Source organism: Trachurus trachurus (genome assembly GCF_905171665.1).
Source record: "Trachurus trachurus genome assembly, chromosome: 23".
Classification (NCBI taxonomy): Eukaryota; Metazoa; Chordata; class Actinopteri; order Carangiformes; family Carangidae; genus Trachurus; species Trachurus trachurus.
Genome location: NC_139912.1, coordinates 7665134 through 7680595, shown reverse-complemented (window position 1 = coordinate 7680595; position 15462 = coordinate 7665134). Strand labels below are relative to the sequence as shown.

General features: G+C 42.2%; 1 protein-coding gene across 1 annotated transcript in view; it reads left to right on the top strand.

Moving 5' to 3' along the window:
* Window positions 1–15462, top strand: part of sema3c (sema domain, immunoglobulin domain (Ig), short basic domain, secreted, (semaphorin) 3C) — a 43218-nt gene that overhangs the window by 14839 nt on the left and 12917 nt on the right. The window contains exons 3-10 of the mRNA XM_083999989.1: window positions 3590–3750; window positions 4437–4499; window positions 8066–8185; window positions 10689–10779; window positions 13515–13634; window positions 13891–14033; window positions 14146–14260; window positions 14788–14857. Of these exons, the coding sequence (XP_083856115.1) occupies window positions 3590–3750; window positions 4437–4499; window positions 8066–8185; window positions 10689–10779; window positions 13515–13634; window positions 13891–14033; window positions 14146–14260; window positions 14788–14857 (883 nt within the window). The remainder of the gene's footprint in view (window positions 1–3589; window positions 3751–4436; window positions 4500–8065; window positions 8186–10688; window positions 10780–13514; window positions 13635–13890; window positions 14034–14145; window positions 14261–14787; window positions 14858–15462) is intronic.

Below are 15462 nucleotides of genomic sequence, written 5' to 3'. Positions count from 1 at the left end.
CAACTTTAACGTCAGTCCACAATGCTGCAGCAGTGCAGTGCATGAGTCATATGTTTGTATGAGATTGAAAGCAGAACACTGAGACAGATACTGGATCCAAAGGTATGTGGTCTCCAGAGGGTTTCGGTTTGTCTCTTGGTGCGTGAGCCATGGTCCATGTGACACACCCCTGCTGTGTCCAGTCTCTGCACCAGGCTTAACCGGCCTTCCACCCTCACGAGGGAACATGAAAGTCTCCTGTTTCCCCCCACTGAGAAAACAATACAAAGTTTACCATAATATTAAACAGTTATTTCACCCGACACCACACCCCTCTGAACAATTTGTTCCCCTTGTGGAATGTTCTGGATGGATGCTAACGGTGGGCTGGTCTACTCATTTATCTATGAGCAAACGAAAAAGTAATTAAATGTCGAATTTAATCCAGGAAACAAAGCCGTTATGATGTGGAGCTGATATCTGAAGAGAAACTGTTTGTTTTGTTTTTTTTATCAAAAAAGATTTTAATCCTTTCCACTAGGCTTATTTTTTATTTTGTCTATAATGTGAAGATTAATTATAGGCTACTATCTTGTAAATAGTATGTCTGATAATATAATCAACACTTTGGCTTGAATTTGCTGAAGTTTGAAACACCAACACTTAGCTCCCTTAATTAACTGAAGTAATAGGCAACTACGTCTAGCTAATAGGCCTATACACTAATCAAGGGAAATGTTCAGTAATGGGATGGTGTTGAAAAAAGTCATAAGTGAAGCTTAAGTTCAGCTTTAACTAAAACGTATGATGATAAATGTAGATTAGCGAACACATTTTTCGAACCATGCTGTATAGCTAAACCCCTTTTTGAATGAAAAGCAACAGCAGTCATGACACTGTGGTTGACAGCTTGTGACCTGTCAGTTAATTAAGTAGTTTATTCCTACTTATTTGTTACGAATTCATGCAAGTTCGTGCCAGATTCCTCCTTTCATACAGTTTGGATTAGCTGATCCCATTCCGACGCGCCTGAAAAAACATTTGTGCAACGATGTTCCTCACACTCTGTTACAAAATGCTTGATTTTCTCCTGTGCTAATGATGACTTGGCTAAGCTTCCTGCAGCTATAAACCCTGTGTGTTTTTCTTTTTTCCCAAGTGGTTAAGTAAATGACGTTAAAATGAGTTGATGGTTGAAAGACAGCACAGCTGAGTCAGCAGTGACTCAGCTAAGCTAAGTGCAGCTAGTAAACCCCGTGTGGCTGCTTTGCATTTTGTAGTTGCCGTTTTCATAGACTAGGCTACATAGCTGAAAAATCTGTGGCTCTTTTGCTGCCCACTGAGGTTTCACTCGACCGCTGAGATTATTTCTGCCTGTTTGAGCTGGTATAATGTTTGACTGTAAAACATAAACTCTTGCTTCGACCATCCACTGTCAACAGCTGTATGTTAAATGAGAGCTGCTGCAAAAGTATCAGCTAGAGGAATGTTTAAATTAGGCTACCCCCCCAAAGTGCAAAGTTGAGGTTCAATTGTGGTCTGAAAGGTTTTCCTGAATCTTCTCCAAGGCCTTATTTTGGGAAGATGTAGCCTATAAAATAGATGTTTTTTAAGCCTTGAATGTTTTTAATTAACTATAAGTGAGTATTTCACCCTTAGTGGCTCTGTGAGTCTGGCAGAGCAAGGCGTGTAACATCTTTAGCCTTCCTCAGCGTTAGGATAATATTGCCTCTGCACTGCTCTCTGTGATATCTGTGATAGCATCTTCTCAGCTTTGAAGCAAGAGTCTGATGCGATCTCTTGCCTTCACTTTTAATTTTGTCTCCGGCCACTCAGGTAAAAACAGAGTCGTGTTTGTGTGCGTGTTCTTCATTAGGTGCCAGATGATGCGCTCACCTCCAAAAGACCCCGTTCTCGCTTCAAGACGTTCGCCAAATAAGGCGATTTACCTAAACATGGCGAACATAGTGGAGAGAGGAGTCGTGGGAAACTCGCCTTCATGCAACTGAAGTGGTTAACTTGTCTTTTATTTAAAGTTAAACACTCCAGGCTTCTTCTTTTTTTTTGAATGTGCCAAACAACAGCTCGTGATCAGAGTGGTGAGGGGTGCCACAGAAAAAAAAAGCCACTTCCCTTCAAGATAAAAGGCCCCGGCCTCAAAAGCGTATGTCACACAATAATGAAAATGTGACTTTAGCCCACGGCATTGAAGCACAGCTCAGGCAACCTGTTTGTTGATTAGGGGAGGGAATACAAAGAAAGCCCAGAGAGGATCAGCGAAGGGGAGGAAATGGAGGGTGTAGATCTACATTGCCCTCCCACACCCCCTGCTCTCAGTGCAGATTGAAAAAGTGATAAATATGCATGAGTTTGGCTTCAACAGTGAGGGCCTTTGATGGTATGGCTGAGAGTTCTCTATCTCTGGAGCAAATAGGCCGAAAATAACTGTCTGAGCATGTTTATTTTGTAGTGTGTGCTGTGTGCACAATGTGTGCTGTTAATGAGTGGAGGAGCCTCTGCGGGGCACAGTATATACAGTATCTCCCAAAGTCTTCTCCGCACTCCCAACTTCTTTCTAATTGACTGGATGAAAGTTGATTGAAAACGGGGAGAGACCTTACCCATCGATCATTGTGAGATCGATTCCAGGAGATGTTCATTTTCTCTGTTCAGACCAGGCTGCTATTTTATCTTCCTAGAAATAACAATGATGATTTTGCCTCAAACCAGTTCCCTGCTCCAGTCCAGTCTAGTTTCATCTCAGACTTGTCTCGGTCTAGCGGTTGTATTGACTCCGACTTAATTCTGTCTCAGCCACAGATTAAGCAAGTTTTTTTCCCCTCAGGTTTACAATTTTGAATTACGTTTATTCAATTTGCAGACACTTTTGTCCAAAGCGACTTACAAATGAGTTAAAGATGAGCAAACAACACAACTCTTAGTCAAATTTATGTCATATTTTTAGAGAAATGGAAACTTCTACCTTAAATCAAAAAGGTTTATCTCCTTAATAATCAAGTTAACAATATGAAAAATGGTGCACAGATACTTTTAGTTTGTGACTCAGACTTGACCCTTGGAGACAGTCTTGGCATGAACTCAAAAACAGGTTTGGCTTGTTCTTGTCTTGGATTTAAGTGGTCCTGACTGCAGAAATACCCTGTGCATGTGTTTCCAATGCACTAGAGAAGGATTAAGGGTATTATTTCAACTTAACTACCCCTCAAAAAATATAGTGCTTCTGCGTATCATACTAAATATGACAATAACTATCTCTGTTCTACCTGTAAGCAGCTGCTGCTTTACAGCCTTGATATATATTTGCAGCATAGGCTCAGTTCCCCCATTACACGAACTGAGGCATGTTTAGAAATCATCCTGGCAAATCCTAAAAGTCGTATCACAGCTGTAGAGAGTTTTCTTTTCAGATCTCTTAGGCTCTAGCCAGGACATAATTTGAAGATCTCTTATTCTGATTCTGAGTGAGATTAATGTTTCCTTGAGAGGAGCTGTTTCTCTTGGGTTTAATTTAGTAGAAACAGGAGGATAACGCCTCATCTCGCCTCTCAGTGTGGACACAAGCTTATTTTTGACTCTGTGTGTGTCTCAGACCTGCAGGCCTCCCTGTCCTTTGAACACTACAGCATATCAGACAAGGCCATGGACTACAGGATCCTGCAGATGGACGAGGACCAGGACAGGATGTATGTGGGCTGCAAAGACCACGTCCTCTCCATGGACATCAACAACATCACCCATGGCACGCTTAAGGTCAGCTCATGTTTGTTTTTTTACTCTACTGCAGCACTGACGCCTTGCATCTGTGGCCACTAACCACAGAATAAAATGTTTGTTGAATTGATTGAATAGTATGTGAGACACATGATAAAACCACTACATTAGACATTATTCTAATCTGTGCTATGATATGCAAATTACCACACATTTGCCATGATCAGAACAATTTTCGGGGTTATTCAAGAGAGCCTTTAAAATGCTCGAGCTGTGTGATGGCTGAATCTGCATGCAGTGGAGGACTTATCTCCGGTGTAATTGACAGGCATGAAATGCATAAACAGATGGAAAAGCATTTAGTTTCCCCTGGGGAGAGCCCACACCACATCCATTTTGTCCAAGTAAATTGCTTGATATATTCATCGAGCTGGACCTTTAAGCACCTCTCTCTTCCCGGTTTGAAAACACACTCATTTTCCACAGCGCCCGTAATCACCGACACTCAAACAGAAACTTTCAGAGCATTGTTGTTCAGTTTCCAAAAAATGTTTCACTGTGATGTCTGTCTGCGTGAGCAGGATATGATCAATCCTCAGCTCATTTTTAAGTTATGTTTACTTCAGTCTCTGTCTGGCTTCCAGGGTTTATTCCGTCACTTTCCAGTTTGAATGCTTTAAATTTTTGTTGTGGTTGTTTCCTTTTCCTCTTTTTTTTTCCACCAGGTATTTTGGCCGGCGTCCACGAGCAAGATAGAGGAATGCCAGATGGCAGGGAAGGACCCTACGGTAAGAAAGCCATTCATGTTGAATCTCTTGGGGCCTTTTCCTTTACAAACCAAACAATAACTAATGATAATTAATTACAAATGGTAATAACCATAACCATGGACTTCATATATAAAGATGAATGTGAACTGAAGGGCATCATGTTTTAAAATATGGGCAAAGAGGAGGGGCATGTATCGAGTGTGCAAAGTGAATGCCGTTTGCTGACTCACCTGTCACTCAAAGTGGCCACACCCCCAATTATGCGCAATGTTAAGTTTCAGTTCAACTTAAACGGATGAGTTTTATGAAAATTTACCCTCACACAGTCGTCGTTAAGGAGGAAAATAACCACAGAGACCAAAACCATTTTTTCGTGCAAGGCTGTAACCATGTTAAAATTAACATTTTAATGGAGGCAAATGGGGATTGACTCATTGTTGGAGTCGACTTCAAGTGGCCATTCAAGGAACTGCAATTTTTGGCACAAGTTGTTTGTTGTCCTCAATGTTTCTGCTTGGTGGTAACCAACCAAACCATAAAATTAGAACATTTTTACAATTACTCATGTTCCATCATGAAGGCTCAATTTTTATTGTAATAATTACAAACTAGCCTCAACTTTGTTTTGTCTTTGTGTACAAGATCCTGTTTTGTTCATGCACCCTTCAAAGCAAAATGATGTAATGTTGTTAAGAAATAACACGTTATGTTATTCCCATTACAAACGAAGAGCTGAATTCATGACAATCCAGCTTCTTACAGCAGTTGCCCTCATTTTTTCCTGGCCATTGTGGTCCAGATCTAGACTAAAGGTTTTTTTGCCGCGGCTGTTCCCAGATTTGTTCCTCCAAGTTGGGTCCACAGGGGAATCATGCACTAAGCACCTCCTGGGATTTCCAGCTCCCATCTGCAGGCCTGTGTCGGGTCCAACCACATGTGCAGCAGGCAGCAGATGTCTGCAGGGTCGGAGTCCTCCTGGCATCCTGGTGCAGTTTGTCAGGGCGAGAGTGAAGCGTGGGCGGCTCGAGGGCCACGGAGCCTCGTAGAAAAAACAAACCCAGAATCAAAGCTTGCAAATGGGACACAGCTCATTGACGCAGAGATTTCATAACCCGGCCTGATTCTGTGCAGCACTTGTTAGCCGCAACAAGATTTAATGAAGACATACAGCTACGCTCAGAAGACTGATTTCTCCTCCGCCTCTGTTCCTCTCTAATTGGCTTGTTCTGAAACTAGCACATGCACAGTTGCCTATAGACGCTGCAGCGCAGAGGGCAGGGGAATAGAAGGAGAGAGGAAATGAGGGCTTTGTTTTTACATACATTGAATGCCTCATTTCTAAAGTTATAGCACAAGTTTAAGTTTAAAAAACGCCGCTCGTTTGTCTTACACCATCTCTCCATTTCTGACAGCAGCTGTGGTAGTCGAGCCAGGGTTTGTACAACACAGAAATAGAGAAGAAGCTGTTTGCTTTCAATGAGTGATTTGTGCTGCTCTGACTGCTGCAGACAGGCTCCCACAAATATTTGGGTGAGCCATCTCAGTGTGGAGCCACTCTCTGTGTCCCCCCCACCCCCCCCACCTTTTCCCTTCTGTCATCCCCCCCTTCTGCCAGATTTGCTTCTAAAACTTTCGGTTTCCGTTTCTGTTATTTCTGTTTTGTTATGTTTTGTTTTAACTCGCTCATTTTTTCCAACTCTTGAGTCGAGTCCTCTCGGTTTCTTTTTCACCCCGTCTAGTTTTTCGTGAGGTTCTTCATTTGAATGAGAGTACCCCCTCGCCCCCCACCCCCCCTGGTGCTTCTGTTATGGTTACCCTCCCCATCTGTATATATTAAGTTCCTCTTCTCCGATAGAATCTGTGGTCAAGCCGAGCTCCAGAGAGTCGCCACACATTGTTTGCGCCAGAGGGTGGCAGCTCAGTTGAAATAGAGACCAGGTTGATTAAGTCTCATTTGCCGCTCGCTCAGAAAGCCACCACTTTAAACTCAGCATGGCCACCGCTTGAACTCGAGGGCACGAGGCCGGGCGCTGTTTATTTGCCACAGTCACGAATGTTGCATGTGTATTTGGGGAAAATAAACCCAGATCCGACTATGTGTATATATGCGCATATATACAGTATGTATATGTAGCCTACATGTGGCTCCGTGGGTCTGACATCAGATACGGGTGCAGACCACGGGCCCTGTGGGTGTGTGAGGGTTGAAGGAAAGGGTGATGAGATGAATCGGTGATAAAAGCGAGGAGACAGCGAGACGAGAGAAGATAAATAACAGAGTTGGGTGTGTGACGGTGAAAATTCAGTTGTTTTTCGTCGATAGCTCTCCGCGGAGCCGCCGCAGCTGCCATTCCTGCAGCCGTGGCCAAGTTCCTGACGGCTCCCTGGATACGTCTTCCTCTCTCCTCCCCACTGCTTTCTCCCCCCGCTTGTCTCCCTATCCTCCTCTCTCTCCGTTAGTTTTCTGCAAGCTCAGGTTTAATTAGCCACCAAGTCTTACACTCCTGCTGCTGCTACTGAGCTGCTGCCGGGTTTGGGGAAGTGGAAGCAGAGATATATAGAGATCAGTGATCCGTCTTACCTCGATATATCACATATACCACTGACCGCCTTTTTCCACTGCTCCTAATACCAGACCAGTGAGCTGTGGGATCATTTGATTGTGACTCTATGCGTCATAACAAGTGAGATAAGTTCGAATTACTCCCTCATATGGAATAAGTTCAGACGGATAAACAGGTCACGGAGTTGGTGTTCTCCTTGGCTCCGCACCAGGAAGTAAGACTGTATCCCTTGTTGTGTCCTTTTTCAGTGCATTGTGTCATCGCTGAAATCAAAGCAACATAAAAACTGTAATTATTTTTTACAGCGCAATAATGTGTCTGCATCAGAGTGGATCACAGCATCTGCTTTTCATATTGTTTTTACTATCATTATTTAAAAGAAAAGGTTAAATGACAGTCAAGTGACATAATGTAACGTCTGCTAAACAGTGGCCACAACTGAAGACTATGAGATAATGTTGGCTAAAATGCTCAAAGTAACACGAGCACATGTCACAATAGAAAACTACACTTGCACTCAGCAAACGTTTATTTATTCAGCTTAGGAACTTCAATATTTCTATTACATATATAAGTGAAATTCTTAAAATGTGTTACTTATTATACAAATATATTTTTAAAGGATATATTTGCGCTACATAGCCAACGTTGGCAGCCATTTACGTATGCTCTTGTGAAGTTAGCATGCTAACGTCTTGTCGTTTTCCGATACCGAGTCACTGTAGCATCCAGCTAGCTCTGAAAAACTACTGCTCCGTCCTCACAGGGTGCGGTATGACTTCTCACACACAATGACGGTTGAAGCTCTGGCCAAGACTCATAAATAAACAACTGTTAGCAATTTAGCAAAATTTACAAACAGCTCCTTCAAAGTCTGGTGCAAAGAAAAGGTCATTGTACAACAATCAACCGCAGGTTTAACATTTTCCATGGAATTCAAGTGACGTTTTTTATTGTTGTGTCTCACCTACTGAACTTTTAAACTTGTCTCCTCTTTGTTTTTCCATGTCTTTTTTCCAGCACGGCTGTGGGAACTTCATCCGGGTGGTGCAGCCGTACAACAGGACCCATCTGTTCATGTGCGGTAGCGGCGCGTACAGTCCCGTCTGTGTTTACGTCAACAGAGGCCGAAGACCAGAGGTGGGCGCATGCATGACGACAGATTCACTCCACTAAAGAAACAAACTTTTGAGGGAATGAGCCTCAGTTTGGGGACGTTGGTTTTTGAAATAGTTTGAATGTTACCACAACGTTGATATGATCTCTAAAAGTGAAAAATAAGAATATTTAGCAGCTCTATTGCTAAATTGTAAGATAAACTATTAAAATAAAGTGTAGGGAATGTGATGATAGATGTCCTAAAGCTAGAAATAATGACGTATCCACAAAAATGTCGGAGGGATTGTTGGTGAAAAATGAAATGTGGTGAAAAAACATGCAGTAAATATAATTTCAATACGCGAGGGGTTCCTAACCTTTCCATGCCAAGGCCCCCTTGAAAACCATTAGCTTCTGGATGAGGGCCCACTTTGCAAAAAAAAAACCTCTTGATAATACTGCAGCAAAAAGCTGCAAAAAAGACAAACACGAAAAAATAAAACTTATTATTTTCATTGAAGCAGAGCAGCTTGATAGCCAGTGCTTTATATCAAGGCCGGTGCTAGTTTAAGATGTGATGAGTGATGCTTGGACTGCAGGCAATGGAAAGATGAAGAAGACAAGTATGAAATACATTCTATATAGCCTATATATTTAGAATAATGCACATACAATTAAAAATCATTGCTGTGTACCATTTTCTACTGGAAGGAGTGCAACATTACTATCAGTAGTGCCACAAATGTGTCCACTAGATGACATGAGTGCATATGAAATTGCTGCAGTGTCAGCAGCACGTCTCATGTTGAATCCATGTACAACATCAGATAGTGATTGTTTCAAGCAATGACATATTCTTTTACTTGTCTGCTAGGATTTTACAACTGTCACCATGATTTTATACGAGCAAAATTTTCATGTAATCGGTTTGACGCCACATGAGAGGAGATACTGAGGATAAGAGGGAGTAAATGGAGCTCTCTCTGTCTCTCTCTGTCTCTCTCTGTGGAGGCATGGAGGGCAGATTTCTGGGCGCTGCGCTCTCATCTCCGGCCACACAGCTCTGGAAGCGAGCGCGGGGAAGCCCTCCAGGAGAAAAGTGCTCACAGAGCGAACAACACTGAGCCACAGACTGCAGACTGCTGCCAAACACTAATAGGCGGAGAGAGAGAGCGCTCCTGACCAGGCTCTCTCTGTTTCTCTCTCTCTGCACACTGCAGAACCTTTTGTCATTTTGTGTATTTTATTGGGGTTTTTTAGTTGTTGTTTGTAAGTCAGAAACTGCTCTGTTTGCAGTTTCGGAGTCCAAACATGCCGCCGTCTGAGGAGAAAGGATCTGTTAAGTACAACAAGCTGCTGTAGTGAGAAGCCGACGTCGACCTTTGCCCTGAGAACGCGCCCCAGACTATTACGGTGTTTTGAAACACGATAGGACGGCTGCAGCAGACAGCAGACAGCTTATTTGCATGTGTCAGTGTTTTTTTTTTAATGTTGTGAGGTCGCGTCTTACTTGTCTAAAGTGCTCCTCGGTCAGATGCACAGCGAAACGTATAATACGTATACCACGATAAAACATCCATCTCATTCAACTCCGATGGTTTTTATTCCATCATTAAACTTTTACAGGCTGTAATTATCCCACTTGTTCTCAGAGAGGCCTCGGTGTTACAAACAGCTGTCACTCGTTGAAAGAGAGATTATTTTAAAGGACCCATGTTTTATGATATATGATCTGAATCATTCTCTGATGTGGAAAAAGCTCCATTAAGGATTTAAAAGCACATTTACGCAGAATCAGGATTGCAAATGCTTCAACAATCCCAATTTGCTCCATTCAAAATGATCAAACATACCCCGTTACAGTGAATTATATAGATTTAATAAGGATTTGATAATAACATGCATTGCCAACATCAAGTCTTTTGTTAAAAATGGACAGTTTCTTTGTATTGTGTGGCAAACGTCGGATGACAGAAGCGACCAGATGGAGTCAATCCACCTCCAGAGCTCTTTTTTTGGCAAACAGCAACATTTTCCTGTGAAAATGCTACGGGGGTTGACATCACTCACACCTCCGGTCCAGCAAGTAGCAACAGCACCACTGGCCAGATGTAAATACGGACGGTAAAGCTGAAAAAGCTTTTAAAAATCTAGACAGGTCGGAGCGTCCAGTCTCTGCTACCAGGAGGTGGGGAGCGGAGGTGAGACTTGGCAGCCTCTCCACCTGAGATGGAGGAATGACGATCCAACACATTAATGGGGAAATTCCTCCTTTCCTTCCACATGGAATGTTTTTTTATAGTCCCAGATGGGCCAGGTTTCTGTGGACCGGGCCAGGACGGGCTTTTTTTTCAGCTTCCTTAAAACCAGTAGGGATAGAAACGTGAGCAGGGCTACCTTAACGGTGCGTTTGGTGCATTTGGTAGTCTCACACATGCCGTTTTATTTTAGCTGAGGTCACCGGAGGGAATAACTTATCTTATAAAACTGTCTTCAAAACCTCTGACTTCCTCTTTTTTTTCTTTCTTTTTTTGTTCTGTGACAGGAACAAGTGTTTCACATCGACTCGAGGTCCGAATCTGGAAAAGGGAGGTGCTCCTTCAACCCTCAAGTGAATACGGTCTCCGTCATGCTCAGTAGGTGCCTCCTCCTGCATGACCTCTGACCCCTGAGAACATACCCATACACAAATATAATATATTATATGTATCGGTCAATATGAAATTAATATTATGAAACCTGAGAGAAATAACTACTGGTCTCATATATTGACGTACAGTTGGTATATCTACCCAATACAATTATGTACATGTGCCTATATTAAAGACATATGTTTAATTTCATTTCATATTTATTCCATTCATGGATTATATGCATACATTACATGATTACATTATGTTAACTTTTCTCTTTTTTTTCTTTATCTACATAACACCATAAATGGAAAGGAGCAGGAAGAAGAAAAACTTATATATAGTTGTAATTACATTAGCTTAGATACAGTACCAAGCATTAACACCAATGCCACACACTATTTCAGAGAATTAAAGACGAAGAAGCATATAATAATAATAACCACAAAAAAAACAGCAATGAACAATTTACGTAAATATACTGTATATCCACCCCAAAGCCTGTCAATATATGGATTTTACAGTAGTTTCCAAAAGTATGAAACCACATTCCCACAATATGAAGATGAGCAAATGTTGTGTATTGTTTAATCAATAAGAAAAACATACGCAATGGAATATTATATCATATTATGTCATATATTATTTAACATATATACTGTTTTACTATACGTGCATTTATAAATCAAATATCAATGACATATATGGTCACATCATCTTCTTAGAAATAAAAAGTGATCATATTAATAGGCATTCTTCCATAGGTATTTTACATATGGTATACATTTTTGTTTTCATATATCCAAAGGATGTATAAATGTGATGTAATATAACTGCCATTTATGCCACATATATCATTTCTGTAAAGGGAAATTTGACTTTTATTGATTCCTTTTGCAGAGACATCACCCAATCTGATTTATTGATTTTGACTGATTCATTCTTTTTGACCAATTTTTGTTACCAGCTGCGAACATTCACATCAGCAGCCGTCTCAGTGTGGTTGTGTGACTTAGGCTACGTAAGACTTATCTGTTGGGTTTTATGACACTAAAACTTCTGGCTGTTGTGTGACGGGAGGTTTTCAGGGTCGTTCACATTATTCAGAGCCAAGTCGAGTCCGATGCATCAAAACTTTTTTCCGGTCGTGATTCCAACTTGGATGTTGACGCGACCGCTGTTCTCAAGACGGGAGCTGCTGAAGGAAACCGAGATGATCCTGCAATAAATATTTAGTCTGATGTGTATTTAATGAAGCACATTACTCAGGAATGGTCCATTTAATCATAAGTGTTCATAGAGTGGAGGAGAAGAGAAGCGACAGATCGACTTGACCTGCAGAGGAAGTACAGTAAATCTTTTATCTCTCAAGGTTAAGCAGTAATACAGCGAGTCTGATATCATACCAGCATGCAGGTGCTGTTTTTGTTATCGCTGTAGCGGTGACTCGACAGTATTTTGCAGTTTGACCCATCAGAGACTCCTGTGCAAGAGTGACTCTGCAATATTTTCTATTTACACTCATCAGATAATCCCATATACTGTAGCTTGTGAGGAGGAGCGATGAGGTGAGAGGTTGTTAGGAAGATTTATTTGTTTTGGTTGATTTTTGATAAAAACCTGTTAAAGAATTAAACAAAACTGAAGAAGAGCAGCAACAGAACCTGTTAATAATGTTAATTATGACAACCGAGGAAGTTATCTCACACTAAAAAGTGAGTTCAACTTTAACACACAGGCTGATATATATCCACCCGTCCTCCTCCCTCCCCCTCCTCCCTCCTCCTCACTTCTCTCTCCTTTGATCTCTGATTGGTCGAGGCGTGCTGGGTGGCTGTTGACACGTCTAAAGACGACGCTGCTGCACCCGCGGCTCTGCTTTCTGACACCTGAGCATTGCCATGTCAGCAGCAGCAGCAGCGGCAGTGGCAGCTTCGCCAGAGGGAGGGAGGGGGGGGGGATAAACCTGAGGGAGGGAGGGAGGGAGGGAGGAGAGTGCTCTGCCAAATGAAGTCGAGGTCAAAGTTTGCAGTGTTTGAGCTGTGATGCAGCACTCCTCGCCTCCGAGGACGGTCGGAGACGGGCTCGGTAAAACCAGAGCTTCAGCTCCATCTGTACGTCTGATCCTCTGCAGAACAACAGACTGAGAACCTGCCGTTAGACCTGCAGCAACTTTTATACTGTTATTTAAACATTATTTATCAGTGATGTGATTAAAAAGACGGTGCAGGACAGGTACACGTCAAATCTACACTGATGCAGCTTAAAAAATGTATCAAAATGCACCGTCTGTAACACTTAATAATAAGTACACACTATTAAGCATTAGTTAAGCATTAATAAATACTGAATTCTTCATTTATAACGCATGCATACTCATTAATATGCAGTTTATAAATACAGTTAGTGCTTATCAATGATGAGTAAAACTTTTTAACTGTGTTTATACTAATGAGGATTCATGTGTTATAAATGATGAACTCAGTATTTAATGCTAAATCGTGTGTACTTATTATAAAGTGTTACCGCTGGTGCATTTTGATACATTTTTAAGCTGCATCAGTGTACATTTGATAGTTTTTTGAAGCTCTGAGACTATTGTTGAGTTTTCTGATCGTGTGTGTGTGTCTGTGTGTGTGTGTGTGTGTGTGTGTGTGTGTGTGTGTGTGTGTGTGTGTGTGTGTGTGTGTGTGTGTGTGTGTGTGTGTGTGTGTGTGTGTGTGTGTGTGTTCCCACAGACCAGGAGCTGTTCTCAGGCATGTACATTGACTTCATGGGGACAGATGCTGCCATCTTCAGGAGCCTGACCAAGAGGAACGCAGTGCGCACGGACCAGCACAACTCTAAATGGCTCAGTGGTGAGTTCACACACACACTCACACACACATGCACACACTTTTGTACATGTATGTGTATCTATTGACTGATTATTCATATATTTACACAAATAACAAGCCTTGGGAGTTTTTCCTCAGTGGATGTGAGGGTCTAAAGGCGGAGGATGTTGTTACGATGCTGTGTAAAACCCTTTGAGTCAAACTGTTTGTTAAAAAGGGACTATACACATAAAATTGCCCTTTAAAAAGTCTCAATATCCTGTCCTCTTCCGTTCAGAGCCGATCTTCATTGACGCCCACCTGATCCCAGACGGCACCGACCCCAACGACTCCAAGCTGTACTTCTTCTTCCGTGAGAGACTGACAGACAATAATGGAAATACTAAAAATATCCACACCATGGTGGCCAGAGTGTGTCCAGTAAGTGCCTCCGTCTGCGGCTAAATAAATCACCACTTGTGTGTCTTTTGTGGGAGTTTTCTCTTTTTTTTTCTTCTGTGAATTCCTACGAGCGGCTCCTTTTCTCCTGCAGAGCGACATCGGCGGGCAGCGGAGCCTGGTCAACAAATGGACCACGTTCCTCAAAGCCCGGATGGTGTGTTCAGTCCTGGAGGAGGACGGCACCGAGACACACTTTGATGAACTGGGTGAGTGAAACATGTATGTTTTATGTGACTGGCCAAGCTCCATTTTAGTTTCACGGTGCGTGAAACGAGTTTAAAACAAACCGTAGAGAGCTTTTCCTTTCTGGAAATCATACTATTTATGTTTCCCCGGTTTCCTGTGATTGCTTCCTCCACAAACAGTCCTTGAAGCTGCCGCTGTTTGGTCTGGATTAGGACCGGGGCTCCCTCGTCAATTCTCATAATTGCCCTATGGTTTCCTCATACAGTATTTGTTCATGAGCATTTTATTCCAGCTCTGAAAAACTGCAAACTTCAGCTCTCGGAGTCAGAGTCGCAGGGCCTTCATGCTTTTTCCATTCAGGGTCACCACATTCAACATCTGTCAGCACGTGTAGTTATTAATCCCTGCATGCATCCCTGCTTTGGCGCTCCTACCTGCAGAGCCGAGGCAATAAAGGAAGAGGAGAGGGGGAATTTAATAAAAGTATTGCACACCTTTCTCTCCACATAATGTGCATTTATCCACGTGTGTTTTTCCCCCTTTTCAGAAAATGTGTTTTTGCTGGAAACCGATCAGCCCAAGGGCCTGTTGGTGTTTGGAGTCTTCACATCCACAAGGTAAGAGCTGGATGGCAACACAGCCAACTGTAACATTCCTGCAGGCCTCTGTGGTGCATGTTAATCACTCACTGTGGGTATCAGCGGGGACGGGTGGGGTGTGTGGGGGGCGATGCACGTCTAAGAGGCCGGTTACATAGAGACGTCATGTGTCATGTTGCAGAGCGGCTTATTCAGATGATGAACTATCACTAACAGCGTCCTGGTGGCTTCTCCATATGGTCCTGGTTTTGATCTTCGTTCCTTATGATCACATGCAGCACTTTAGAGGAGAAACTTTTTTTTTTCCAGAGTATATTGATAAGGAATATGGATCACTCTGCATGTGAGTGAGTAATGTTAGACAGAGGAATATTTGAGAGCAGAGAGTTTTATTATTGCATTTCTCAGATAAATGAAGCCCAACTCTCGTTACTCAGCGTTCAGAGGAAAAGAAAGAGGGAGTGTCCTGGTTCTGTTTCCAGTTTATGCTGAAACACACACACAGATAAGCACTCAGATAAACACACATATGAAGGGGAGCTCATGTTTTGACCATTTAAATGATAGAGATGTTAAATGGAAAGCAAAAAAAACAACATTTCGAGGAAAAGTCAAAGTTTTTA